General features: G+C 41.8%; 1 protein-coding gene across 4 annotated transcripts in view; it reads right to left on the bottom strand.

The window, feature by feature from the left end:
- The window catches only part of ASXL3 (ASXL transcriptional regulator 3), a 124,640-nt gene that overhangs the window by 72,471 nt on the left and 24,870 nt on the right, over positions 1 to 27,299 (bottom strand). For 3 of the 4 annotated variants that reach the window (XM_048507519.1, XM_048507517.1, XM_048507520.1), the window contains 2 exons: positions 26,424 to 26,506; positions 22,328 to 22,330 (listed from right to left, as the gene is read on the bottom strand). In XM_048507519.1, the coding sequence (XP_048363476.1) occupies positions 22,328 to 22,330; positions 26,424 to 26,479 (59 nt within the window). In that variant the 5' untranslated portion in view covers positions 26,480 to 26,506. The remainder of the gene's footprint in view (positions 1 to 22,327; positions 22,331 to 26,423; positions 26,507 to 27,299) is intronic. The other variant, XM_048507518.1, reaches the window with a different exon arrangement.

The raw sequence follows: 27,299 nt of genomic DNA, 5'->3' as shown, positions 1-27,299 counted from the left end.
CATAACTGAGAATCTAACCCAAAGGGAATGGTGATTAATGCAAGGCAGATCATAAGTGCATAAAAAGCCTCTGACAGTACAGAATCTAAGAATAGAGTTCATGTATCCAGATATCCCCACAGTGATGTTGCCTTTCGTAAACTGCTGTAGTATGTAGTATGCCTGAGATAACAGGGCATTCTGGGTTGCCAGGTTTGTGTATCTGGCAGGGGATAAAAAATTGCCTGGCCTGGTTGTGCTGTGTCCATACAGATCTGTTCCTATATCTATGTGTGTGGGTAATGAAGAGTTGTCTTTATCTTCCTGAAATAATCTGATTTGTTCATGATGACAACTGCTCCTCTTTCATCAGTGTCTTCTTCATTGCAACTCATACCTGACAAAAAAAACTTTGACACTTGAAAACTTATAACCCAAAAATATTGTTGGTCTCAAATATGCTACTGGACTCAAATCTAGCTGTTCCCCCAGACCAATGTGGTTATCCTTTGGTAGCAAGTAAATAGCACAGACTACAAACAAAGTAAAAATAAATGTTTCCCTTCTTTAAGAGAAAGAGTATGTTCCTCAGCCACAGGCTACATGCACATAATGTCACACTGTCATTTTCCTCCTTACTAGGATTCTTTTTCCTATCATTCTGAAGACTTTGAAAAAAAAAACATTCTGCTCTAAAGTTGCCCCAAATTCTCTAAAGCAGATTACAAAAATCTTTACAATAAAAATTATGCTGTGAATGTCTCTCCAGAAGAAAAACATGGTTTCCATGTGGTTCCTGGATTACTGCTGGCAGTAGTTTCTGTAGAGTACTACTGAGGCAAAGAAGCAGCACTCAGCAGCTAGAATTCTCTCGGCCTTTGACAGAAATTCATTCAACACCACATACTTACTGAATATACTACAGGTTTGATCTACACTTGCATGAACAAAAAAGGCCTTGCACAAGCAGATCTTCCCACCTTTTGCCTCTCCCAGCACCCCCATTTGTTCTGGGGGGGAAAAACCCTTCCTGAGAGTGAATTCTTCACTATATATTTCTGCTGCTTTAGCTACCACTAAAGGGAAATGCCTTATTTATATAATTGATTTCAAATACGGTAGCATTACAGAAAAATACTTTTTATAATATTTCATGAAGCCACAATCATGTAACATACTCCTGAGGCACTCCAGAACTGATAACATAAAATGGCCTAGTAATATTTTCACCAATGCAACATCTTAACCTAGACAATACACTATCAGTTGTTAAAACAAACAAAAAGCATCCATGAAATTATGAAATTCATTAACACAAACTTACTTTCTACAATGAAGAACAGTTGCCAGAACCCCACCAGATGCAAAACATGGAAGAAAACAAAAACAAAAACCAGTTAGGCAATATTAATAGTTCACATTATCCTCCTGGTTCACAATATCCTCCTGGTTAATTGCATTTTTTTCTTCAATCTCATTTTAATTTTGAATTATCTTCATTTTAAGTGGTCTTTGTGTTTCATGTTTCTCCTAACAACTGCATAAGCCTTTATTGCTTTCCCGTTTCCCTTCATACTCACTCCATGTGAAAGCCTCCAAAATCCTGTGCCTTTGAGCACCCTCTGCTGGGCTCTGCAGCAGGAGCTGATTGATACAATCAAAATGAACCAGGCAGGAACTAGGCTACTAGAACCTAGTTCACTGCAGAGAAGAATTGGGGGCAACTGAAGGAGACATGATCAGTACAAACATAACATATGTTTATGAGTTAGAAACAATGAAAATAGTAAAATACATCTAAGTTTATAGTTGCTCAATGATTTAATTACAGTATTGTTCTTGACCCTAATAGGCACTTTACAACATAAAATGTTTTAAAATCATCAGCAGATTGAAGTCCTGTGCTTAACTACACAGTTGATACAACTTCAGAGAAATAAGAGATCTTCTACACAGTACAAACCATACTTCAGAAGATTACCTGCAAGATTGAGAGGCCATAAACTTATGGCTAAAATAGTTTCTGAGCCACTGAACTACTGGATGGTGCCCTTTTACCACTGTTCATAATAAAAAATATCAAGCAGCTCAACACTAAAAAAAAATATTTCAACATACCATTTGATTTCAAATGAACCAGATAGATTTTGCCTGTAGTATGCTGGGTTTTTTTTCATATATATATGAAATATATACACTGCTCAATTGGCCCCAGACATCCCCTATCAGTTCACAGTAAATACTAAAATATCTTGATGCTTATATTTTGAAAGACACATACAAATCGGTGTTTTTTCCCCAGTAGATATTTATACTGTGTGTTTTTTAGTTCATAGCAATCCATGAATGTCTGGTAATCTGTATGGTCAGTGTTCCAGAAATGAGGGTTGTCTTTAATCTTCACAAAGATGCTGTAACAAATTTTTACAAAGAATCAATTATTTTTGGGATCATGAAATCAACCATGGAACTTGGAGTATACTTGACGATATAAACAGTATACTTGGGAAGATTAAACACCTTCCTCTACTAGGGAAAAAGGCAGATCTGTTTGCATATGTCTTTCAATAACTACATTTGTCATGCTGCTTCCCCAGCCTGCTAAAATCCTTTTAAGCATCCTTTCTTGCCTCTTTAATTCCACCCAAAAAGAAAATTACTGTTCCTAGGCAACAATTAGAAATTATTCCCTTTACTGCCATTTCTAATGATAAAGCTTTAATTACACAACTGATTGTTTTAGTAAGACCTAACAATGCCAAAACTTACTGCACTGCACTCTTACCGCAGCAGAGCCATTTGTGTGAACTCCTTTTGTTCATAATACAGGTTAAAAAAAGCATAGTCATCATTATTTATGATAGGTGGGTAACAGCTTTTGTCTGGCATAAGCAGCTTTCTATAATAAGCGCCAGTAGAGTGCACCGTCAGAGGAGACAATCTTTAACACATAAAAATCTGAAGCACATTAAGCCACGCATCTCTTTATTTTAACTCTTTTCTCCTTTTCTCAGAAGGCAGTAACTAACGTAGAGGCAGTGCTACCATTCATCAGCTCTCATTAAATAGTAATACTCACTTCTGCTGAGAAAGGGAATGAAGCTGGTCACGCAAATCAGAGTCACTGGGCTCTACTCCCTATTTTTGCACCTGACTCAGGCCCAGTTCACATATGCTGAGGGATGTGGTGGCAGTGAGCAGGCTGAGACCTGGGTGCTGGAGTGGAATGTATCACTTCCCTGAAAATATAAGGTCACATTTTGGAACGCTTCCTTATGTTAAAAAGTTCCTATCAAATAGAACCAGTGGTGGGATTCAGCAGGTTCGCACCACTTTGGCAGAAAAATGGAACCAGTTGTTAAATGATTTGAATCCCACCACTGAATAGAACCCATCATAACAAGCAAAGAGAGCAGGTTAAAAAAATATTTCCCTATTGAGCTTATTTTCCCTATTTTGAGCTTATTTTCTATTTGCATCGGTTTTTTATATGAAGCAACATTTAGAACTGGAATCCATTACCTACAATCTCAAGGGGTACACTTGCATACACTAGAAGGCTTTGCCTTCCTTATTCTCCTGCATGTTTGGGCCAGACTCAAACCCATAGTCCTTTCAGCCCCACCCAGGTCTTTGCGAAAGCCTCACAAAGATTTTACATCCCTGTCTTCTCACCACAGCTAGGTTCCCTGAGGAGTCTGTAGTGTGTTCCCTGCACCACTTTTGCTTGTTCTAGCTGAACCAGCTGATAACTTGGCAAAAACCACTTCCAGAGTTCAGCAGCCTTCTCATATTTTAACAACAGCCTCTCTGAGAAAACAGTGTTCAGAAGAGGGGGATGTATACTTTGTCCTCCCCACTACTCAGCAGTTTCCCTACCTGAGTTACTGCAGATGGCCTCACCCTGGTGTTGAGATCCCTGAAACTCTTATTTGAGTAGTATAGTTTATGTGATTTTCTTGTTCAGGATGCAATGGTTTAGCACAGGGGTAGGGAACCTGCGGCTCGAGAGCCGCATACGGCTCTTCTGCCCTTGCACTGTAGCTCCACGAGCCGAGCCGCCGGCCCCATCCTTGCCCGCCCTGCAGGCATCAGGGCAGGCGAACCAACTGCCCATGGTTGGCCGTGCTGTGGGCTTCCCCTCTCACCCGCCCTGTTGGAGCGGGGCGGGCGCTTTCCCGGCGGCCAGCGAGGCCGAGCCGCCGACTTCATCCTTGCCAGCCCTGCAGGCAGCAGGGCGGGCGCATCCATGCGCTGCTCAGAATGAGCGGAGTAAAAGGTAAAAAAAACCACATATATATGTATGTATGTATGTATGTATATATAAATGTATGTATATATATATATATATGTATATGTGTGTGTGTGTGTGTGTGTGTGTGTGTGTGTGTGTATATATATATGTATGTATGTATGTATGTATGTATGTGTGTATATATATATATATATACTAAACCAGGGGTAGGGAACCTTTAACACTCAAAGAGCCATTTGGACCCGTTTTCCACGGGAAAAGATGCAGTCATCTCTTATTTACTGATTCATTTAAGTAATCTGTATGCCACCGCAGAGTTTAAGAGCTTTAGAAAACAAATACATCCAGCCTTCCTAGATATGCAAGACTTATAGCATTAACAGGCCAGGCAGATGACAAGCTAGTTATCTTATCACCAGTCCAGCTTTCACCTGCTATGTGTGTGCAACTGGTGCTCTAACAGTGCTCTGCCTGTTGCCCTGTCCTGTCCTTTCCCCCAGTTCCACAGGCTTGATTCCTTGTTGTGGGTGCATCCTATTGTTTGTAAGCTGTCAAGCTTGAAATCATGTCTATCCCTGAATGATTCCTACTGAAGTAAAGGACATAGATGTGAGAACCTGTTCTCCCACAGCTAGGTTCGAGTCTAATAGTACCTACCAGACCAACAAGATTGGAGATACAAACTTTTGAGAGTCAAAGCTTCCTTTGTCATTGTCTACCTGTTGATTGTCATCTAGTCTATTTTGAAGCTTTCAGAGTAAGAGTTGGGACTTCACTAGACTTCAATCTGATCATCTGTGTCACATTCAGGCAGGTCATCTAAGGGAGCAGGGAACACCCTTAAGAACATAAGAACATAAGAACAAGCCAGCTGGATCAGACCAGAGTCCATCTAGTCCAGCTCTCTGCCACTCGCAGTGGCCCACCAGGTGCCTTTGGGAGCTCACGTGCAGGATGTGAAAGCAATGTCCTTCTGGGGCTGTTGCTCCCGAGCACCTAGTCTGTTAAGGCATTTTCAATCTCAAATCAAAGAGGATCAAGATTGGTAGCCATAAATCCACTTCTCCTCCATAAATCTGTCCAAGCCCCTTTTAAAGCTATCCAGGTTAGTGGCCATCACCACCTCCTGTGGCAGCATATTCCAAACACCAATCACACGTTGCGTGAAGAAGTGTTTCCTTTTATTAGTCCTAATTCTTCCCCCCAGCATTTTCAATGAATGCCCCCTGGTTCTACTATTGTGAGAAAGAGAGAAAAATGTCTCTCTGTCAACATTTTCTACCCCATGCATAATTTTGTAGACTTCAATCATATCCCCCCTCAGCCGCCTCCTCTCCAAACTAAAGAGTCCCCAAGCGGCTGCAGCCTCTCCTCATAGGGAAGGTGCTCCAGTCCCTCAATCATCCTTGTTGCCCTTCTCTGCACTTTTTCTATCTCCTCAATATCCTTTTTTGAGATCGGCGACCAGAACTGGACACAGTACTCCAAGTGCGGTCGCACCACGGCTTTATATAAGGGCATGACAATCTTTGCAGTTTTATTCTCAATTCCTTTCCTAATTATCCCCAGCATAGAGTTTGCCTTTTTCACAGCTGCCATGCATTGAGTTGACATTCCCATGGAACTATCAACTAAGACGCCCAAATCCCTTTCCTGGTCTGTGACTGATAGCACTGACCCTTGTAGCTTGTATGTGAAGTTTGGATTTTTTGCCCCTATGTGCATCACTTTACATTTTGCTACATTGAACTGCATTTACCATTTCTTAGCCCACTCACCTAATTCATCAAGGTCCGCTTGGAGCTGTTCGCAATCCTTTGTGGTTCTCACCACCCTACATAATTTGGTATCATCTGCAAACTTGGCCACCACGATACCCACCCCTACTTCCAGGTCATTTATGAATAGGTTAAAGAGGGCTGGTCCCAAAACTGAACCTTGGGGGACACCACTCCCTACATCTCTCCATTGTGAGAACTTCCCATTTACACCCACTCTTTGCTTCCTGTTTCTCAACCAGTTTTTAATCCATAGGAGGACTTCCCCTCTTATTCCTTGATTGCTGAGTTTTCTCAATAGTCTCTGGTGAGAAACTTTGTCAAAAGCCTTTTGGAAATCCAAGTAGACAATGTCCACTGGTTTCCCCTTGTCCACATGCCTGTTTACACCCTCAAAGAACTCTAGTAAGTTTGTAAGACAGGATTTGCCTCTGCAAAAGCCATGCTGACTCTTTCTCAGCAGGTCTTGCTTTTCTACATGTTTAATAATTTTATCTTTAATGATAGATTCTACTAATTTACCAGGAACAGATGTCAAACTGACTGGCCCGTAATTTCCCCGGTCCCCCCTAGATCCTTTCTTAAAAATTGGTGTGACATTGGCCATCTTCCAGTCTTCAGGGATAGAGCCTGATTTCAGGGATAAGTTGCATATTAAAGTGAGAAGATCAGCAATTTCATGCTTGAGCTCTTTAAGAACTCTTGGATGAATGCAATCTGGGCCAGGGGATTTGGTAGCATTTAGTTTATCAATGGCTGCCAGAACTTCTTCCTTGTCTACCACTATCTTCGATAGTTCCTCAGATTCGCCTCCCAAGAAGCATGGTTCAGGTGCAGGAATTTTCCTCACCTCCTCTTGGGTGAAGACAGATGCAAAGAATTCATTCAGCTTCTCTGCAATCTCCCTGTCATCTTTTAGCACACCCTTTGTTCCTTTGTCATCTAACGGGCCTACCGCTTCCCTAGCTGGCTTCCTACTTTTGATGTACTTGAAGAACTGTTTGTTGCTGGTCTTGATGTTCGCAGCCCGCAGCGTTGCTCATAATCGCTTTTGCCTCCCTTACAGCTAACTTGCTTCTCTTTTGCCACCATTTGTGTTCCCTCTCATATTCTTCATCAGTCAAACTGGACTTCCATTTTCTAAAAGACATTTTCTTTTTTCTGATAATTTCCTCAACCTCTCTTGTTAACCATGGTGGCTTTCTTTTGGACTGGGTGCTGCCTTTCCTAACCTGCGGAACACATTCCAGCTGAGCTTTTAAGACTGTGTTTTTAAATAACCTCCAAGCATCTTGGACAGTTTTGACTCTCTTGATTTTCCCTTTCAGCTTCCTGTGCACAATCCCCCTCATCTTTGAGAAATTTCCCTTTCTGAAGGCGAATGTAACTACGTTAGTAGTTGTCACTTGTTCACATGCAGAGATACTGAATCTGACAGCATTGTGGTCGCTGTTCCCTATTGGCTCAACAACACTGACTTCCTGCACCAGGTCCTGAGTCCCACATAGAATTAGATCTAGGATCACCTCTCCTCTGGTTGGTTCTACAACCATCTGTTCTAAGCCACAGTCATTTAGCATATGCAGGAATGCTCTCTCCTTACCATGACCTGAACATGCATTTTTCCAGTTTATATGGGGATAGTTAAAATCACCCATTACCACTACATTTTTGTTTTTGTTGGCCTCTCTAATTTCTTTTTCCATCTCAGAATCCTCTTGTACACTTTGGTCAGGGGGACAATAATATATTCCTAATGTTAAACTGTCCTTCACACCTGGTATTGATATCCACAGTGATTCTGTGGGGGAACCAGCTCCCCTTTCATTGTCTATTTTATGTGACACTATGCTCTCTTTTATGTAAAGGGCAACTCCACCCCCAATGCGCCCTGTCCTATCCTTCCTATAGAGCCTGTAGCCTGGTATAACAGCATCCCACTGGTTCTCCTCATTCCACCATGTCTCTGTAATGCCCACTATATCAAAGTCCTCCTTCAAAACTCTGTACTCCAGCTCCCCCATTTTAGGTCGAAGGCTTCTACTATTAGCATAGAGACACCTGTATACCCTGCCTCTGTCCTTAACCTGGGATTTATGTGCTTTACCCTTAAGTCTTTTGTAGACACTATCCCTTGTCACAGGCACATTGCTTTGTCCCTTGCTTGTATGTGGTTGATTTAGAAAAACCTCCCTCTCTGTCTGCATCCCCATAGATACTGTATTCCGAACCGAAGTCACCTCTGCTCCTGTCGGCTTTCCCCCAGGGATCAGTTTAAGGTGTTCTGCCACCTTTTTAATGTTGAGCGCCAACAGCCTGGTTCCTCTTTGGTTCAGATGAAGCCCATCCCTTTTGTACAGGCCTGCCTTGTCCCAAAAGGTTCCCCAGTTCCTGACAAATCTGAAACCCTCTGCCTTGCACCACCTTCTCATCCACGCATTGAGACCCTGTATCTCCGCTTGCCTAGCTCGCCCTGCGCGTGGAACGGGTAGCATTTTTGAGAATGCCACCTTGGGGGTCCTGGACTTCAACCTGTTTCCTAGCAGCCTAAATTTAGCTTTCAGAACCTCCCGGCTACATTTCCTTCTGTGGATTTGGTAACCACTTCTCTCTCTGATCAGCTTTTCACCCCAGCCACCTCATGGCTCCATTCAGAGCCTCCAAGGCAGCAAACAATAATCATAAACAAAATCCAATATTTAAATATTAAAGCTTCAACAACATCACAAAACCATCTACAGGATACAATGAGGAGGACAAAGCAACATCTAATGTTCAGACAAGGCCTTCTGGGACAGAAATATCCATTTCTCCAAGCAGCATGTAACAACAGTGCTGGCTTCACTTCTTCCACGGACTAGAGATGGCAAATCTATTTATTTAAAAAAACTTTACCCTACCTTACTATTCTACATAGGTCTCCAGCAGCTTATAAAATCAATCAAAGAGACAACTAATAAGTCGCACATGGATGATGGACAGACATTTTAATCTTCTAGCCCCTGCTGCTGCAGATATTATCCCTCCTTTCCAGTGCCAGGGCAAATATAGCCCCTTTCCAGAAACAGGTGGCCAAGCTTACACTCCGCAGCCAATTATTAGTAGTCACTGTGGGTGGGGTTTCTTCTTCGGTGCATGTTCAATTGAGTCCCAGGCAAAAGTCCTCCCCTCCCGCTTGACTGCCTCAGTAGTGGCAATGGGACACTGAGGAAGAGGGTCCTCAACTTAAGCTGGATTGCTTGGCTTGAGATAGCCCTTAACTCTCTGATGATCAGGCACAATGAAAGAGTGCCTGGACTACTCAATGTATTCTCCATGGAACTGCCCTTAAAGGTTCTTCAGAACTTTTAGTTAATGCAAAATCAGAGGTGAGACTATTGGTTGCTATTCCAGGGGGTCAATCTTGCTGATATTATCAGAGCTCCACTGACTTCCTCTTAGATTCTGGATAGAATTCAAGGCGTGGTATAGTATATAAACAGTCTAGGATTAGGACACTTCAGGGGTTGTCCATTTCCGTATTACCTGCCTAAGAGGTAATATCTTTAGTGAGCACCTTCTTGGTGTGTCCCCACTCACTGGCATAGGTCCTTTATTTATATATTTATTTATATATTTATATATATTGGATTTTAGAACCACCCACCCCCAGAGGGCTCTGTGATTTTCTGTGATAGGCTTGAACTCTAACCTTGCAGAGATCCGCATTGTATTCAGTTTACTTCCCTTGAAGAGCTAGATGAAAAACTTTATTTTTTTCCAAGCTTTTAGAGGTGTTTTATTATTTTCTATGACTGTTCAAGTTGATGCTATTAATGTTTATGTTACCATAACTGCTGTTTATCATCTTTCACATTGTTTTGTTTGATTTTCTTAGGTTGCTTGTTTCTTCTTGCTGTTTTATTATTAATGCTGTTTTGTTTCTTGTTGTGCTTTTATTATGTGGTCGTTTCTCTTCTCTACTGAAACAGCATAAGATATTGATGAGCTACGCCAGTGCAAGTGGTAGTCATCTGTAGACATCTGAGATTTGCCTGTTTACTATTTTCAAAACTAACAGCAAATACTTCGAAGCTAAGGAATAAGATTGATCTGGTTTTTCTCCTTCTGCTATATTACAGCCTCAATTCAGCAGCCCATGAGAAAACAGATGTTCTTTCTGCCTTACATTACACATTTCATTGCCTTCCTTGGTTAGGAAATACAAAGCATTTTTTAAATCCAAAGTGTTTACAGTATGAATAGGTACAGAACCTCTGCTGCTCTCAGAGTTCCATTTTAGAGTTAGTAAAAACTTGGGGTTTTAAAAATGATTACAAAAAGCTGAAACTGTTTCAAAGGATGGTTGATTCCAAATTTTTATCCCAAGGCCCTGTTTACTCAGGCACAAAATTGGGGTGAAGGGACTACCTACTGGCCTCACTATATGTATCACTGGATGCTTCATTAAACTCTGAAGAACTCCTGTTCTTAATACTTTAGACAAGTGGTCAACAACACTGTCACTTTCACTACATGAAACAAAGGAGAAAATTAAGAATCACATAATATTGCTTCATATTTACTATTACCTAATATGTAACAACAGTTGTTTGCAGTAATTTTCTTTCCTGCTAATGATTTTATATGGTTATCTGAACGGTTTGGTTCCTTTATGCAGTTTTTAAATACTATTTATAATATATTTTCCTTTTAAGATTAAACTGAAGATCAGGACTGTTAGAAACTGATATTTTAATTTAATTTATATACAAGGTTAATATTTTAATGTTCTGTGATTTTTTTATGTTGAAAGTTACTTTGAGAGTCCAAAAAAGTGGAATAAACACACAAATAAATAGTCGCCATTTACCTATATCTCAGACTCATCTGGTTTTTAGGCAGAGCCACGATAAAGGAGGCATTTCCAAGGGAACCAAAGTGGAAGGGAAGGGTTCCCTAGACTCTTCCAAGTTAACAGCTTGCACAACTAGAGTGGTTGCAGTGGTTACCAAACCCAATCTGATCCAGGGTCAGTGGGGCCAGACAGAAAGAAGTAAGGATGAGTGAAGGGCTGCAAGTTTGACTGCTGATCCATGGAGGGATCCTCAGTTAATCGTACTTCTCTAATCAGGTTCTGTTACATTAGTTCAAAAAGTCTTTAACGAAATGGATGCAGTGGAACAAGGCAAGAAGGAAAGTTCAGTACAGCTGATGGAAAATATAGTCTGCAACCAACACATTATGATTTAAGTAATGTATGTATATTTAGGATGGAATGGATTATTGTTTTTAAGACACAAGGGACAATTTCATCCCACACTAAAGCTGTTATATGAAGAAGTTATATGAGTAGAATCAAGTACCCAAATAAGTATAAAACTCCTAGACAGAATCATCTTGTGAATTCTGTTCTATTTGTAATAATGTACTAGGTTTTGCCTCTGAGTATAACTCATTTCCCAGATTTATTATTTTAGTCTGAAACCTGAATAAAAACTTTAATAAGTATGGTTAAAATGTTTTAATGTCAATTTTATGTTTAACATGGAGATTTGTATACACTGCAGTTTGAAACTGCTTTGTACTCTTGTTTAGATAACATCTTGAATTGTGTAGAATTAAGAAAAATTGTTCTCAGCAAGTTTCTGCAGTGCTTTCACATTCCAGAATAAGTAAAGAGAGACTAAAGCAATTTGATCTCACAGCAAGAAAGAAAGCCAGCTGTAAAAATCGAGGGAATAATATGAATATCCCCACTAGCAAACTTTAAATGAAACAAAAAGTTGCATTTAAAGTGTCTCATTTGCACTCAGAATTGCAGCTACGTATGATCTATATTAAAATCTGTTCACTAAAGAAATGCGCATCCTTTGCCACCGCGCCCCCTCCCCCCCATTTAATTCAACAGAGGGGTTTTCAACAGTGAAACGCATAAGAGATTAACAATAAAACTACATTTTATTCCTTTTAGTGTTGATTTTTACCCCCAAATAATACAAAACTCTCTCTCACACACATAAAGTATCTTAAATGAGTCACACTGTATATTGATTTTATAGTTGCCTGATCTATTGTTAAGAAACAAACTATATACTAAAAGTCCCATTTAACTAATTAAGCTGGTTATATTGGATGTGATAAAGTTTTCCTATTTGCCACAAAACAAATGCAAGGTTTCTTACTGAAGCTCACAGCAGATCAGACTGAATAACTTTTCTCTAGTATTCCCTGCCCATTTTGCTAACCTGATTCCCACAATAAAGCATGTTCTTGTCTAGAGGGTATTCAAAAATGGCCTGCAAACCCTTTACACATTCTTACATGGTAATGATCCCAATGAATGCCACCAACTATGCAAGCAGAAAAGCAGCATATATTTTCTAATGTAGGTGATTTTAGACTATCCAGGCCTATGTCCACGCAGCCTCTGGGATACATACGCAATCCAAGCAAGCCACTAAATTATGAGGATGCAACTACAGCAGCTACCTAGCTCCCATCCTGAAAGCAACCAACAGCACAGATGCATAACTACTTGAAATATGATTTTAAAATGTGAATAGCTTATCAACGTAATCCCATGCGGATACTCAGAGAAAATATGATAATACAAGCAAGATGAGTTCAATGTGTTGCATATACTGAATTATATCAAAATATATCAAAAAATATATCAAAGTTCAAGTAACCCTGCTTCAAGATATACAGAAGAGACTCGGTACTGGGTCAGGATTTGGGGGTGGTGCTTTAGGCAAGACATGCTTGCTGAATGCCTTTAATTTGTAAGTGGCATACAGGGAGAAAAGGCTGTTATATACCTCCAGTTACAATTGCCATAACCAGCAGGTTGGCCCAAGCCTAGGGGTCCCCAAAAAAGATGCCGGGGGGGGGGGGGATACCATTTTACCCACCAACAACTTCCTGGTGTCTGCCAAATGTTTTTAGAAATTGGTCAGGGCCAGGTGGGGATTTTGCCCAAATAAAGAAACAAGATGGCATGAAAAAGATTACAGATGCTTGCTTCAATATATGGAAATCTTAATTTCTGGAAATTCCATGGAAAATGAAAATGAAAGCTAAATATGTGAGGTTCCTGATCTTTCAGAAACTGGTTCAGTTTAAGGAAAGAAACTGGATATTTTAGAGAATATATTATATATTGTTTAAATGACATAATGTACTTCATTTCAACTAGTTATTATTACACTTATTGTGTCTGCTAACACAGTACTGAAGAGATCACAGTCTTTTGAAAGTTGAATTTAAGTGTCCAGGTTTGCTATTAATACTGGAATCTGTCAGGCTAAAGGCAGAAATCCATGCCGAAGGGGTTGGATTCAAAAGGAGAGTCTGGGGAAATCTGGGGGGTCAATTTTCCTGCTGCCAGGGGTGCAATTGTTAAGCTAGCAGCACCAAACTTTCAGGGTATCTTTAGGAGACTCTCCTGATGAAACCACCCAGGTTTGATGAAGTTTGGTTCAGGGGGTCCAAAGTGGATTTAAAAGGAGAATCTGGGCTCCCTAATTTAAACACCATTGAAAGTGATACTGTTTGGGGGTGGATTTCAGCATCACAGCAGCCACCCATGGGGGGGGGGGGGCACAAACCTCAGGTTTTGCACCAGGCTCCATTTTTCCTAGCTATCCCTCTGCCTGGAGGAGAGGGAGAAGAGACTGTCGGCTACCAGCTGGGAGCCCAGCCGGTGGGGGGGGGGCGGGGGGGGGGGCGGCTACCAGCTGGGAGCCCAGCCAGGGCAGGGGAGTCTGCCATCTCTGACCTCGGAGAGCTGCTTTTATAAGCACTGAGGCCAGGGGCCAGGGGCTGGGCTTGGGGAGGTGTGGCCACGCCCCCAGAGGTGGGTGGGGGCGTGACCTTGCCCCCAACCCCCCCCATAAAAAATCTATACCTACATCACTTTATCTGCATGGTCTTCATGTGCAGTCCCACACTGGGCAAGTGGCAAAATCACAAATCTGAGGAGGTGGGCATGAGACTGACTATCTGAATGAAGAATGCAATACTGCTCTTGCCACAGCTGCCTCTTGTCCAGCATCCACACCCATGCAGTCAGTAGTGGTTGATAAACATGGATGGGTTCAACAATGTCGCAGCTTTGCAGATTTCTAGCAGATCATTCCAGATTGAAAATGCAGCTGATGAAGATTGTGTCCTGGTGGAATGAGAACAGACCACAGTCAGGCATTCCACTCCTGCAGATATGTATGCCAATTGGTTGGCTGTTGATACCCATCTGGACAACATCATAGTAGACACACATTTCCCTTTATTTTGTCCTTGAAAACAAATAAAGAGGTTACTATCCAAATGTTTTGTTAAGATAGCAATGCTCTGACATCTAAAGAGTGTAAGGCCCTTTTAGGATCATCCTGCGGGTTAGAAAAAAACACTGGCAGTACTATATTCTGTGAGACATGAAAAGCAGAGACTGGTTTGGGTAAATAGCCTAATCTGGGACGTAGCACCACTTTAACAAGGTGAAAACGGGTAAAAGGTGGGTCATGTCTTAATGTCTGAAAGTCCCCCACCCATCTTGCTGACATAATATCACAATGGACCATTTGCCCCATTAGAAGAAAGTTGTCTACTAGAGGTAGGGGCAGGAATTCCCCTCAGGACAGGAACAGTGGGAGCCAGGGCCTCTTGGAGCAGCAAGGGCCTATATGTATGCAGTCCACTTTCTCCAAGGTGATTTTGGAAATGACCCTGTTTAGGAGCAGGAAGGGAGAAAACAGGTAGAGGAAGTTGTCCTCCCAATGAAATTGGAACACATCACCAAGGAATCAGTTGCCTATCCCTGCCCTGGAGCAGAAGAGCCAGCATTTGATATTGGTGGAAGAAGCAAATAGGACTATTTTTGGTTGACCCCATCATTGGAAGACTGTGTTCAGGTACCTGGTATTCAGAGACCATTGGTAAGGGGAATTCAGGTTTCTGTTAATGCGTCTGCCAGTACATTGTCTTTGCCAGCCACTTGCATTGCCCTTAGAGTGATATCGTGTTGAATGGCCCATGTCCACATCTATGTGGCTTCTTGGCAGAGGTGAGGGGACCCAGTTCTTCCCTGCTTGTTGATATGAAACATAGCAGTGGAGTTGCCTCTACAAATTGGGACTGTTTTCCCTGCAAGATTGGCTGCAAAGGAAATTAAGAAATATTTAATCGCACACTTCTCTAAGAGGTTCATGTGCAAGTTAGATTCAGTAGTTGATCAAGAAAAAATATGCACCTTGTCCCTTTCAAGGGGTAGGAAGGCTCTGCCCAGGGATGAAACGAGGATTACCCCTATAAACTGTAGATTCTGGGTGGGCTGAAGAATAGACTTTTTGCCATTCACCAATAAACCCAGACTGTAGTAAGGATGAAAGTAAGGTAGAACTGAAGGATGTTCCCAACCTGCGCCACCACCAACCAATCATCCAGGTAAGGGAATACCATGCAGTTATGACATGCAAGGTAGGCTATCATCTCTGCCGTGCATTTAGTGAAGACTTGGGAGGGAGTTGGTGGCAAGGCTAAATGATAGGACTGCAAATGAAATTGCCCAAAGTGAACTGAAAGTGAATTGAAAGAATGTGAAAATAGGCATCACATAGGTCTAACACTGCCATCTATATCCCTGGAGAAAGTAAGGGTAGAATATCAGTGAGAGTAACCATTCAGAATTTTCTCACATCCATAGATAGGCTGGGAGCCGCCTCTTTTTTTATTCACAAGGAAGCATGTAGAGTTCTGGAAGGGGTTGAGAAAAAGTAATTTGAGAGGCAGTATAACATGGAGACAATTTAAACTCCGAAAAATAATATCTTTAAATAATACTGATAATCCAGGTATCATTAATGATTGCAGACCAAACATCAAAAAACTTGGATAACTGGTCAAGGAAACAACAATCACATATTGTTGAAGGCTTTCACGGCCGGATTCAACTGGTTCTGGTGGGTTTTCCGGGCTGTGTGGCCATGGTCTGGTGGATCTTGTTCCTAACCTTTCGCCTGCATCTGTGGCTGGCATCTTCAGAGGTGCATCACAGAGGGAAGTTTGTTATATGCTGTGTCCAGAGAAAAGGGAATGGGAATCAACAATATATACCCCAAACATTCCCTAGTTCGAATGAGAAATGCAAAATAGGGCATTTTGGGGGCTGAAGTGCAAAAAAAAAAACCCGGACAAAGTTTGCTGGTAAAGATGTTGGTTTGCTAGCAAACATAAGTGGGGAAGGGCTCCACAGGGAGGGTGAGTCCTGCCATCAACGCTTCAGCGATGGGCTCTGATGATGAACAGGAGAAAGGCTACACCTTCAAGTCAGAGATGGATGATGAGGAAATGAACTCATCAGTCCAGCAGTGATCAGCAGTGAGGAGTTCACTGTTGCCCAGGGGTCAGCATAATCCAGCTCTGGTCTGCTCTAGGAGGACAGGAGCTGAGAAAGTAAAGCCAGGCTCTCACACTGTGGGCATGGGATAAGCAACGAGGATGGATTCAGACTAAATTTTTCAATTACAGAATTGCCTCCCTGAAGCCCTCTGATTTCCACAAAACCTTATGGAACATCATCCAGAGGCTTGGCAGTAGGAAGGATGGTGGAAAGGGCCATTTAAGTCTGAATTCAGCTATATAAATTGGTTTGGACTGGGACCCTAAGATAGGTTTTGAGAGTCCTGCAACAGACATTCTATTTTGCTGATCTGAATGCTTTCAATACAAATTAACAAACACTGTGATGTTGAAAGACAATTCATATATGCAATCTGTGATTTCAGTCATTCCTTACATTGTTAAATAAATGAGCTCTTCATGCCACTGAAATTATTTCATTGAAGCCATTATAATTGTTTTGATGATTTTGCAACTATACGGCTTTTCTAAAAAGACAAAAATGTGTGCACCAGTATGGCAATCCACTTCATGTTAATGATCTGCCCCATGAAATTTTTTCATGCAAATACATTTTCAAACAACCACCATGCAGCAAATTGTGTGGGTAGATTGGGCCTCACTGGCATGGCTCTTGGCTACTTGAAGTAAGAAATTAAGACCATGGTAGCTTACCACACAGAGAGGATGGGCTCAAAATATGACTTACTAACCAGTACTAAGCATTCTGTATAACAAAGAATTATTTCTGAATGTTTGTCCCCTATGTACAGCCAAAAATGTTTGTCCCCTATGTACAGCCAAAAATGTACAGCCAAAAATGTCTGTATATATGCTGTGTCCAGAGAAAAGGGAATGGGTATCAACAATATAGACCCCAAACATTCCCTAGTTCGAATGAGAAATGCAAAATAGGGCATTTTGGGGGCTGAAGTGCAATGTGAAGTGAATGTGCTAGGCACATCTTTCTTTCATCTCTGATTTCACCATCAACTTTGTAGGCACCAAAACATTCCCTGTAAAGCACAGTTTTTAAAAATCACTTGTGTCAAGGCAAGTCCTGGAAAGATGGAATAGAATTTTTTCAGCTAAATAAATAATACATGTTTTAAAATCAACCCTACCTTTCTTCTGAAGCTGGAATGGAATCTCAACTCTGAGTTGGCCATGCATTTCAAACACTTCCATAATACAGTGTGAAGACAAAGATTCCTGTTTATCTTCTTGTATGCAAGAGAACTTAGAAAACAGATAGGATTGTTGGTAGCCAAAAAAATAATTTTTGGCAGTTGAAGATAAATAAAATTTGTCCACCCATTTTTGAGCCCCCAAGGAAAAGATATGAAAATATTATAAAGCCTCTGTGAAAGGATTTTTTTCATGTATATTAAAAACATAATGGAAGTAAACTGAAGCAAGTGGTGGAGTGCCACGCTACGTCACAACCTTCTTTATCTGAAGTCAATCACAAAGACATACAGGAGTGATCATAAAGATGCGGCTACTAACAGATACCATCTTTCTGCATGTTGATCCTATACTGAAAATGAACAATATATTAACCAGTTCCAAAATGGCTCAGTTTTAAGTACATCCCAATGAAAGCAATTATATTTGTGAGGTTTCTCCCTAACTAGCCCCAGCCTCTAACCTCTGCCTTGTTGTTCTGTATCATGAGAACTCCTCCAGATCTCAGAATATGATGGAGAAGTGGCACCACCTTCATGCTCTTCCCTTCTTTGGACAGCTTTCTCCCTTCTAGCCTGTCTTTGGAGCTTCGTTTCTGAGGCGTACCAATGTGGTGCAGTGGTTAAAAGTGGTGAACTCTAATGTGGAGAACCAGGTTTGATTCCCCACTGCTCCACATGAGTAGCGGACACTTATCTGGTAAATCAAATTTGTTTTCTACTCTGACATTCCTGCTAGGTGACTGTGGGCTAGTCACAATTCTTCGGAACTCTTCCAGCCTCACCTACCTCACAAGGTGTCTGTTGTGGGGAGAGGAAGGAAAGGAGCTTGTAAACCACTTTGAGACTCCTTACAGGAGAAAAAGACAGGGTATAAATTCAACCTCTTCCTCTTCTACCTTCCCCACCACTTTTCCCAGGGTCTAATCCCATCCATGCCTGTTCTGGCCAGTCTGAGACTGAGTGAAAACTATAGGTGGGCTTCCTGGCTGCAGCCTGTTCCTTAATATTCACAACCCCTAGCTTCTCTCTTCTGGCTGAGGACTTGTCTCCACCACAGTCCATGGCTCATCTTAGCCCAGCCCTGCCCATAGCCTCTTGCCTGGGTCACTGCTTCTGGGTCCATTGGCAAGGTTGTGCCCTCCCCAGAGGTAAGGCCCACCTCCCTGTCAGTCTTGGACAATGCCATGGCTGTCACAATTTCCAGATTGTTGCCAGTCATTGACATCAGGCCTACTCTCACCCTCGGCAGCCACTTGCCCCTCCCAGCTCAGTTCACCCTCCAGCACTGACTGGTGGTGCTCCTCCTAGCTTCAAGGGAGTGTCTGCCAATCCAATCGTTCAGTCCAACGATGTGGTGCCCAGGACAGTCTCACTGTAGTCAGCGGTGTCTGGGTGAGTCCGGGCAAAGCCATGGTTCCAGACAGTACTTGGTAACTGGTTTCAATGGGACTGAATGATAACTAACTTTAGTTTGAGTGGGACTCTTGTGTTCTGTGTACTAGGCAGATCGCCCCAGATGGCACTATGACTAGCCGATGATATTTCTATATTCTGAGCACATATGGTATAAAGAACATGAGGATTTTAGGCCCTAAAACTGTCTACTTGAAATGTTTTTCTTCACAGGTAAAGAAAAGAGAATTCCCCAGATGACATTTTTACAACTGATAACTGCAACGCGAAATACGTTTTTTTAAAAAAATAATGTGTCCCAAATAATATAGATCTAATATGTATTCATTTTCCAATCACGATTATGTTCTCACTGCATATAGATTTTATTTCCAAAGAGTGCCTAGTCTTATGGTCTTTTTATTTTTTAATTTTCTCCCTGCTGCACTTCATATTTGTGTTAGGGAAAAAGAATCAATCATTTGAGACAAAGAAGAAACAATTTGTGGACCATAAAATCTACATGTTCTTCCCACAGTTTTATTCTCAGCAGCAACAATGTTGCTTCTAACATATAAACCAATGAAATTTGAATTGGTAATACCATGAGATGATTTCCTCCTCCTAAAAATTATTATAGTGAATAATACTCATTCCAGATGTACACTGGAAAGTTCTATGAAAGAAAGTTGATTGACAGAAATACATGCATGTATGCATGCATGAAGGCACGTGAACAGACACACACAAACACATTAAAATCAATCTTCAAAGATGAAGGTCTAATATTCTTCAGTCTATGACTTGGTGATGATCATTTTTAAAAAACCTTTTCAGCCAGTAACAATCTCTGCCAACGTGTTAGGCATTAGTTAAGGCACTCTTTTCCTTGTATAGAGCTTATATAGAAAGCTGAGTATCATTAGTATGTTAATAACATGCAACCCTGATGCTCTGGATAATCTTATCTAAAGGTCCAATATAAACAATAATGGAAACAAAAAACAGATGTTGGGCATGCCATAAAATAAAGACCAAGCAATTGATCTCCACTTCTCCAACAGACAGGGGCGTGACGAGGCAAACTGTAGCCCTGGGCAAAACCTGAGTTGGATGCCCCCCCAATAGGCGGCCACTCCACCACGAACAATTTTTTTTTTTGCACCAGGACATTGGTGCCTGCAGGGGGTGCATTTTTAGACATATCAGCACCAAACTTTCAGCGTATCATCAGGAGACTGTCCTTATGCTACCCCCCATGTTTGGTGAGGTTTGGTTCAAGGAGTCCAAAGTTATGGACTCCCAAAGGGGGTGCCCCTATCCCCCATTGTTTCCAATGGGAGCTAATAGGAGATGTGGGCTACAGTTTTGAGGGTCCATAACTTTGGCCCCCCTGAACCAAACTGCACCAAACCTGGAGGGTATTATCAGGGCAGTCTCCTGATGAGACCCTGAAAGTTTTGAGACTGTGACTTTAGAAATGTGCCCCCCCCAGCCTGCAACCCCCATTAACAGCAATACAGAAAACTCAATGCAGAACAAAGATTCTTGGGCAAATTTCTGGGATGTTCCTGCAGGGGGCGCATTTTTTGATGTATTGGCACCAAAAGTTCAGGGTACCATCTGGAAACTGTCCTGATGGGACCCCCAAAGTTTGGTGCAGTTTGGTTTAGGGGGTCCAAAGTTATGGACCCTCAAAGGGGGTGCCCCATCCCCCATTCTTTGCTAAGGAGATGGGGGCTACCCTCATTAGACACCTGCTGGCTACTATACTTCAAAGTGTTGGGGAGTATGGGTTGTTTTGCTTTGGCCATGCCTTCGCCTTCCCAAAAGAGAATGCAGGGGTTCTGTTCCCCCCTTGGGAACTGGTATTGGAAGGTGATGTCAATCTGCACAGTGGGAGGGAACGGAATGAGGATACATTGGAAGCTGTTTTGGCACCTAATTTTTAGTTCTATCAATGAAAGTCTGCATGCTTAATCCTGATGGTGTTTCCAATAAAATAAATTGTTTGAACACAAAGTCTCATTATTGAACTGTTCGAGGGCATGACAGTTATAACCTTTCTAAGTAAATTGAAGGCAATGGACTCATGGATATTCCTTAATGACTGAGGCATAAATCATTGCCTTGTATCTTTTTGACTGGATATGATTATGTGGTATGTCATTTTCTTTTTTCCTTTTTATATTGTTGATATGAATCAAAATAAAGATTTTTTTAAAGTCATGATCGTGCACCCATTCCCAATGGAAACTACAGTTGTTTATAAACTAATTTATCTCTGCCTACATAGGGAAATTCCCTTCTCTTCTAAGGAGTACAGTGATATGTACATTTGTTTAGTACCATACAGGATACCCTTATCTTCCTACTGTTCACTGTGACTGTGCTAGTCCTGCTTTCACGAAGAAAACCTTATTCCATAAATGTACTTTTTGAGCTATTCTGTATCATTGCTTCTTCAGTTAAAACATAAATTTTCTTTATCTTGACTTCAGAATTATATTGTAACACCATCTATTTTTGCCATTTGATAGGTAAAGTAGGTACTGAACTTTACAAATATATCTGTATACAACATATATTGCACTGCCAGACAATTCATGCAGGAGTAAACAGTTTTTCCTTTCTAACTTGTCAGAGGGAGTTCATGCTTTTCCATCACATTGATTTTTATATTTTATTTATTACAGTGCAGAATGGACCCTTTATGGTAGCTGCAGTGCTTTATCTTGTTTTGTTTTGTTTTTTAAAAATGAAATTAAAGAGGGTTTCCTCTCCCATCCACTTTCCATTCCAATTACTTTAGCTTGCCACTTCCCCCTCAACCCAGACTCGTCTCCACAATATAATTTCAATAACTCAGTCATCTGCTGGAACAAATATGGTGGCTTGGTCAAGAGAAGCTGTTTGTATAACATGAATAATTACAGTAATAATAAATTAAGCCAGAGTAATGTTTCAGTTTCTAATTGCACATAAAAAAAAAGAAACAGCAACATATTTCTTACTTGGAAAAAAGAGTAGGAAACAACTGAAATGGCTGAAGCATTATATATTGTATTCTCACCTGCATATTTATGCCATTCAGAATCTAAAGTCACATTTATTTGCTGAAGTTTCCTTTCTCCAACTTCTTTGGCATTCACATCAAAAAGCTGTTAACAGTAACTGCATTTTTAAGGCTTCAGGGGCGAAATTTGATCTTCCCTTTTTCCTAACGCTTTTGCGATTGTTTGCATGCCCAGGACCTTTAGGTACTCACTTATTACAATGCATTACACATGTTTGTCTAGTGTACAATCAAACTGCATAGTTACATATTGTTGATGATTCTGCACTCAATTTACCACTTTCTTTAAAAATGCTATGCTATTCTCATTTTCTGCTATTTTCTTATGAAATGTGCATGTGGGGCGGGGGGGGGGGGCATCACTGAAGATTACTGCCCAGGCAATTACTGTCCCTGTTCAACTTTCCTTTTGTTTTTACAAAGAATGTTCAACAAGTAGTTGTTGTAGCCCACACATTACCCAGTTTATGATTCGCAAAGAGAATCAGCTAAGATGTTAAACATACATCTTTGCCCTTAGTTGTCAAGATTAGATGCATATAAGTCAACCAATATCAGGCAGATGTGATGTAATAATTAACAGGAGGCACTCACTGCCACCCACAAAGTCACTCACAGTGGTTGCAATTTGAACCAACTTCTGCTTCCAGAAATCTAAGTACCAGCAGATTGTCAGGAGTGTCTCTACAAATGTAATCTGATGGAAAGGTGTTTATCTTCTTTTGACTTGGACCTGGCAATAATTATTTTTATGTTGTTATAAAATTATACTACCAAAAGGTATACTGGCTACAGGTATGTAACCATGGTGGAGAAAAAGGGGACAGTGCCCCCATCAACCATTTGCCATGCCCCTAGGGCCGTGGTGGTGAACCTATGGCCTCATGTACCTTTTTAAAGGCTGCCTCATTCTTGCGGTCTGATTGATCTTTTGGAAGATTTTTCCCATCCTTTGACAGGATAGCCCCAGAATATACAGCAACCACTAGGGCATCAACAAGAGGTACTTTCAAATCCTTAAGGACGTGTTCAGATAGAGAATATAGCTTTTTAATGGGTATGCCAGAGGAAGGGCAGTAATCAGATGTAGGCCACTCAGCCTTGATTTTTTTCAAATAGATCTGGCATGCGGCACTCTGAGGCAGGATGGGAAGGTGTTTCAAAGGCTCTACGCTCCAACTTGCAAAGTGAATCAAAATCCTCAGCTGCTTGTGCTGCGCCCCCTTTGTATCCCAGGATGGTAATTACATTTTTCAGAAGACATTAAAAATGCTCAGGCTGGAACAAACGGACCAAGTCACCTCGGGAGTCCTCACCTTCTCCGGACCAATCAGCCTCTCTCTTGGAGACGCCCGACTCAGCATCTTCTGAGTCAGGGCCAGAACAGAGATTGAGCGCCATCTGTTGCTTTCTGCTGGAAGTGCACCTGGGCAGAGACACCAGTGGAAAGCACACTTCCCCCTTCTTCTCTGTCAGAGTCAATGGGAATGGGGCAGTTAGTCCTGACGCGCTTTATTCAGGGGCGGTCCAAATGCAATGTCCCTTCATCAGAGTCGTCACCATCTTGAGGAGATTTTACCATGGCTCTGGGGGGCCTTTTTGAAGTTGATGTGGCAATCCCAAAGGTGGGAGAGAGGAAGAACTTCCAAACCAATTCCCAAATTGCTGATATTGAACAGGCTGAGCAAGTGGCCCCCAGGGAAACCTCTACAGTGGTATTGGCCATTGTGCAGGAAAGGGGGACTGTGGCATCGTGCCCAAACTAGGTGAACTTACCGGCTGTGGCAAGGTTCCTAGTGATAGCCCAGTCCAAGGGGCAGTGGGTGAAATTGGAGTCTGCCTGCTAAGGTAGAGACTATTCCCTAGGGAGCTGTCAGCAGTGGGGCCTGAAAGGCAGACATACCTTCTTCATCATGGCCTGATGGTTGGCCCATGGAAAGCTGCATAGCAGAATTGCTTCATCCTCCAGTAAGATGGTTGGGCCCCAGGGAGTCAAAGAATACTGGCCCCTGAGACCCCAAACCAGCAGTTACATCCTTGGCCTTGATTGTCCCTGGTTCTGGTGACAACTGATGGAAGCAGCACTGGTGGCTCCCCTGAAGAGTTATCTCGCTAACCTAGATCACCTGGTTGAAAAGATTTCTCTGTGCCAGTATTTTTCTTTTTTTCCCCTCCCAGATGTCCCAGGATTTTAGGATTTCTTAGTCTGCTTTGCTGGCTCCATGGTAAAGGAAAGTAGACATTGTAGGCCTAAACTATAGCTAACTAGAGGAGCTAGGGGGCTAGCTAATTGCCTGAACAGCATTGGAAAGGGTGGCCCCCTACAGATCAGAAGAGCTTGCAAAAATTTACATAGCCCTGCCTGAACAGTTGAAGCCGTGACCTAACCAGCCTGGATGACTGAGCCCCACTGTTGGAGAACAAGGCAATCAATCCAATTATATATCTAATAAACAGTGCAATAAGACGAGGATTATAGTAACTTGAGACAGAACAAAAATCATTAAACATAATATCTCAAAACAATGCGGAAAATGGTATTAAAGGTCAAAAGCAGTACAGCAAGAACAGGATAATACATACATCAACTGTGAATACATAACATACAGTGATATTGTCCACAGTCCTGATGCTTTTATAAAAGCTCCTTTTTTAATAATTCCATTGTTATGTAGCTCTATTATCAATATAAAAATGCTTTACCTAGTTTGCAGAATGACAAACATTTATAGAGAAAAGAAGGTTGCATTTGCAGTTCCAGGTGTCAACAACTGAAAGAAAGTCTCCCACGGTTTAATTCTGCAAACTAGGTAAAATAGTTCTTTGGGAGAGCATTTTTATAAAGCTAATAGAGAACAGGACTGCAGTCTATGCCACTATTCTATCATGATCTCACAGCATTGTTTTCAATTTTTTTGTGATTCCGATTTCCGCATTGCTTGACATAGCATCTGATACTTTTTTGCACTTTTTGAATTTCTAACCCTAGTTCTGTTGCATCGCTTAAGAGACTTCTCATGCTATTTGATTATATTGCTTTATGTCATGTAATCCACCTTGAGTCTCAAGCAGAAAATGTGTCTATAAATATAAAAAATAGTGATGGATGTCCCCCTCTCCGGCATACTCATTTGCCCCCACCAATAAACGTTTTCTGGCTAAGGGCCTGCCAGAATAGCTTTAAAAGCTGTTCAGAGCTTCTATTCTTGTCCAAGTGCCTTTCTTCCAACTTGCAACAGTAGTTGCTATCAAAAATGTACTTCAGAAATATATTGATCTCCACTAACATGTGGTAACAAAGTAACTTCAGTAAAACTAGAGTTACTGATTGTCCTTTTGGAAGAGACCTATCATCTACCAAATAAAATTAAGGCCGTTTCTGCACGGCCCCCCAGGCGCCTCCACGCCGGCAAGAATTCTGCCGGCGTGGAGGCAGAGGCCGTTCGCATGCAAGCATGTGGACGGCCTCTGGAGAGGACGGCCTCTGGAGAGGACTGCTTTTGACCTCCATGCGGACGGCCTCTGGAGAGGACTGCTTTTGACCTCCATGCGGAGCCGCCTCTTCCCCCTCCCCCTCCAGGGGTCGGAGGACAGCGTGGGCGGGGCTTCGACGGCCAGCAGGCCGACGACGGGGACAAGGTGAGTCGGATGGGGAAGGGAAACCGCATGTTCCCGGCGGTGCTGTTCGCACCGCGCCGCCGGGAACACGCTGTTGAGGGAAAAACAACCCTTTAAAGGGTTGTTTTTCAGGGCGGCTTGATGCCGCCCTGGGGGAGGGGGAGCGACGCCAGGTTGGCACTGCTGCTAAGCAGCAGCGCCGCCTGTGCGAATGGCTCCCTGGGGACGGCGTTTATCCCGTCCCCAGGGCGCCATTAAAGGGCCGTGCGGAAACGGCCTCTGTTTTTATCTGCACAGTTGCTCTTTGTAGGGCTGCCAATCAGTGGCAACCAGTGGGGGGGGGCATAGGGAGCACTCTTGGTGCAATGGTGTTATGTCAGTTCTGAGGGAAAATATGTACTGCTCTAGTAATGGCTGAAAACTCATTTCCACATCATTTCCAGTGATTCCCAGAGCAGGGTGACATCATTTCTATATCTTTCCTGGAAATGAGGTGACACCATCACACCAATGGCTATTTGTAATTTACTTTTCTTTTACTTGGCCAACAGAACATTATAGGGAGTGGGGGTTGCCAGTGGGAGGTCTCCTGCCATAACAGCATACCTGGTACCCCTAGCTCATTGTAATGTTAGCCTGATGGAATTTGAGGCTTGGGACCTATGATAGCCTATCCAAAGTGAATGGGAAACCAATCACAAATTGTATTTTTTCCTTAATACAGTGTAAGTTAAATAAAATAACATGTCACTACTGACCTTGTTTCTTTCAGCCCTTCTTTCTGAATCACTTCCAATATTTGCTTTGCAGTCATTGGCGAGTTGGGATGCTTTTCCAGTGCCTAAAAAGATGGTTAAAAAATAATTATTCCATACATTTATCTATTGTTTCACCGAGCAATTTTCACAATACTTTGTAAAAGGTGGGAAGCTGTAGTGTCAAATGCTGGGGTCTTCTATCAACCTCAAAAACAAGCAATAGGTGGTATCAGTTAAATTGATAATCACTAAATCAACCTACTGAAGTGCACAGGAAGATTCTTATGAGGTGGAGAATTACAGTTATGTGGCAGAGAACTACAATTATGAAATCTATCAAGCTTATCAGTGCAAGAAGGTATTTCTTTGGGGATGGGGAACAATGATGTTGCAACCTGTTTGAACATTTCTGAGGTCATTAACACTGCATCTGCAGGAAACTCTCAGATATAACATGATAGACCTTTAAAATTTGGAAATCTAGCATAAAAAATCAAAGACATTGTAACATATTTCCGAAATATACTTTCCAGTTCAGCTCAGTTTTCTACTCCTTGGCCTTTCATGAAGAAGTCAGAAAATTAAAATTCCACAATTCAGTTTAGCTGATGGGGTGGCTTCTACTTGTTTTGTTTCCCTTCACAGTCAACACCTCCTCCATCTTAAACACATTACCAGTCCTGGGAATTTAACCAACCAAACACAGGCAGCAGTAGCATTGTACATTGCCTCTAAGCATATACCAACTTGAGTGAACAACCCTAAGTGAGCCTACTTCGAATTCTGCTCAGTTCTATTCAGTGGGGCTTACTTCCTAGAAAGCATTATTAAGACTGCACTCTTAACACTAATATAAAATACATGTCCATATGGGAA

This window comes from Sphaerodactylus townsendi, linkage group LG09, assembly GCF_021028975.2.
Source record: "Sphaerodactylus townsendi isolate TG3544 linkage group LG09, MPM_Stown_v2.3, whole genome shotgun sequence".
Classification (NCBI taxonomy): domain Eukaryota; kingdom Metazoa; phylum Chordata; class Lepidosauria; order Squamata; family Sphaerodactylidae; genus Sphaerodactylus; species Sphaerodactylus townsendi.
Note: the sequence above shows the minus strand (reverse complement) of the source record. Positions and strands in the feature narration are given on the sequence as shown.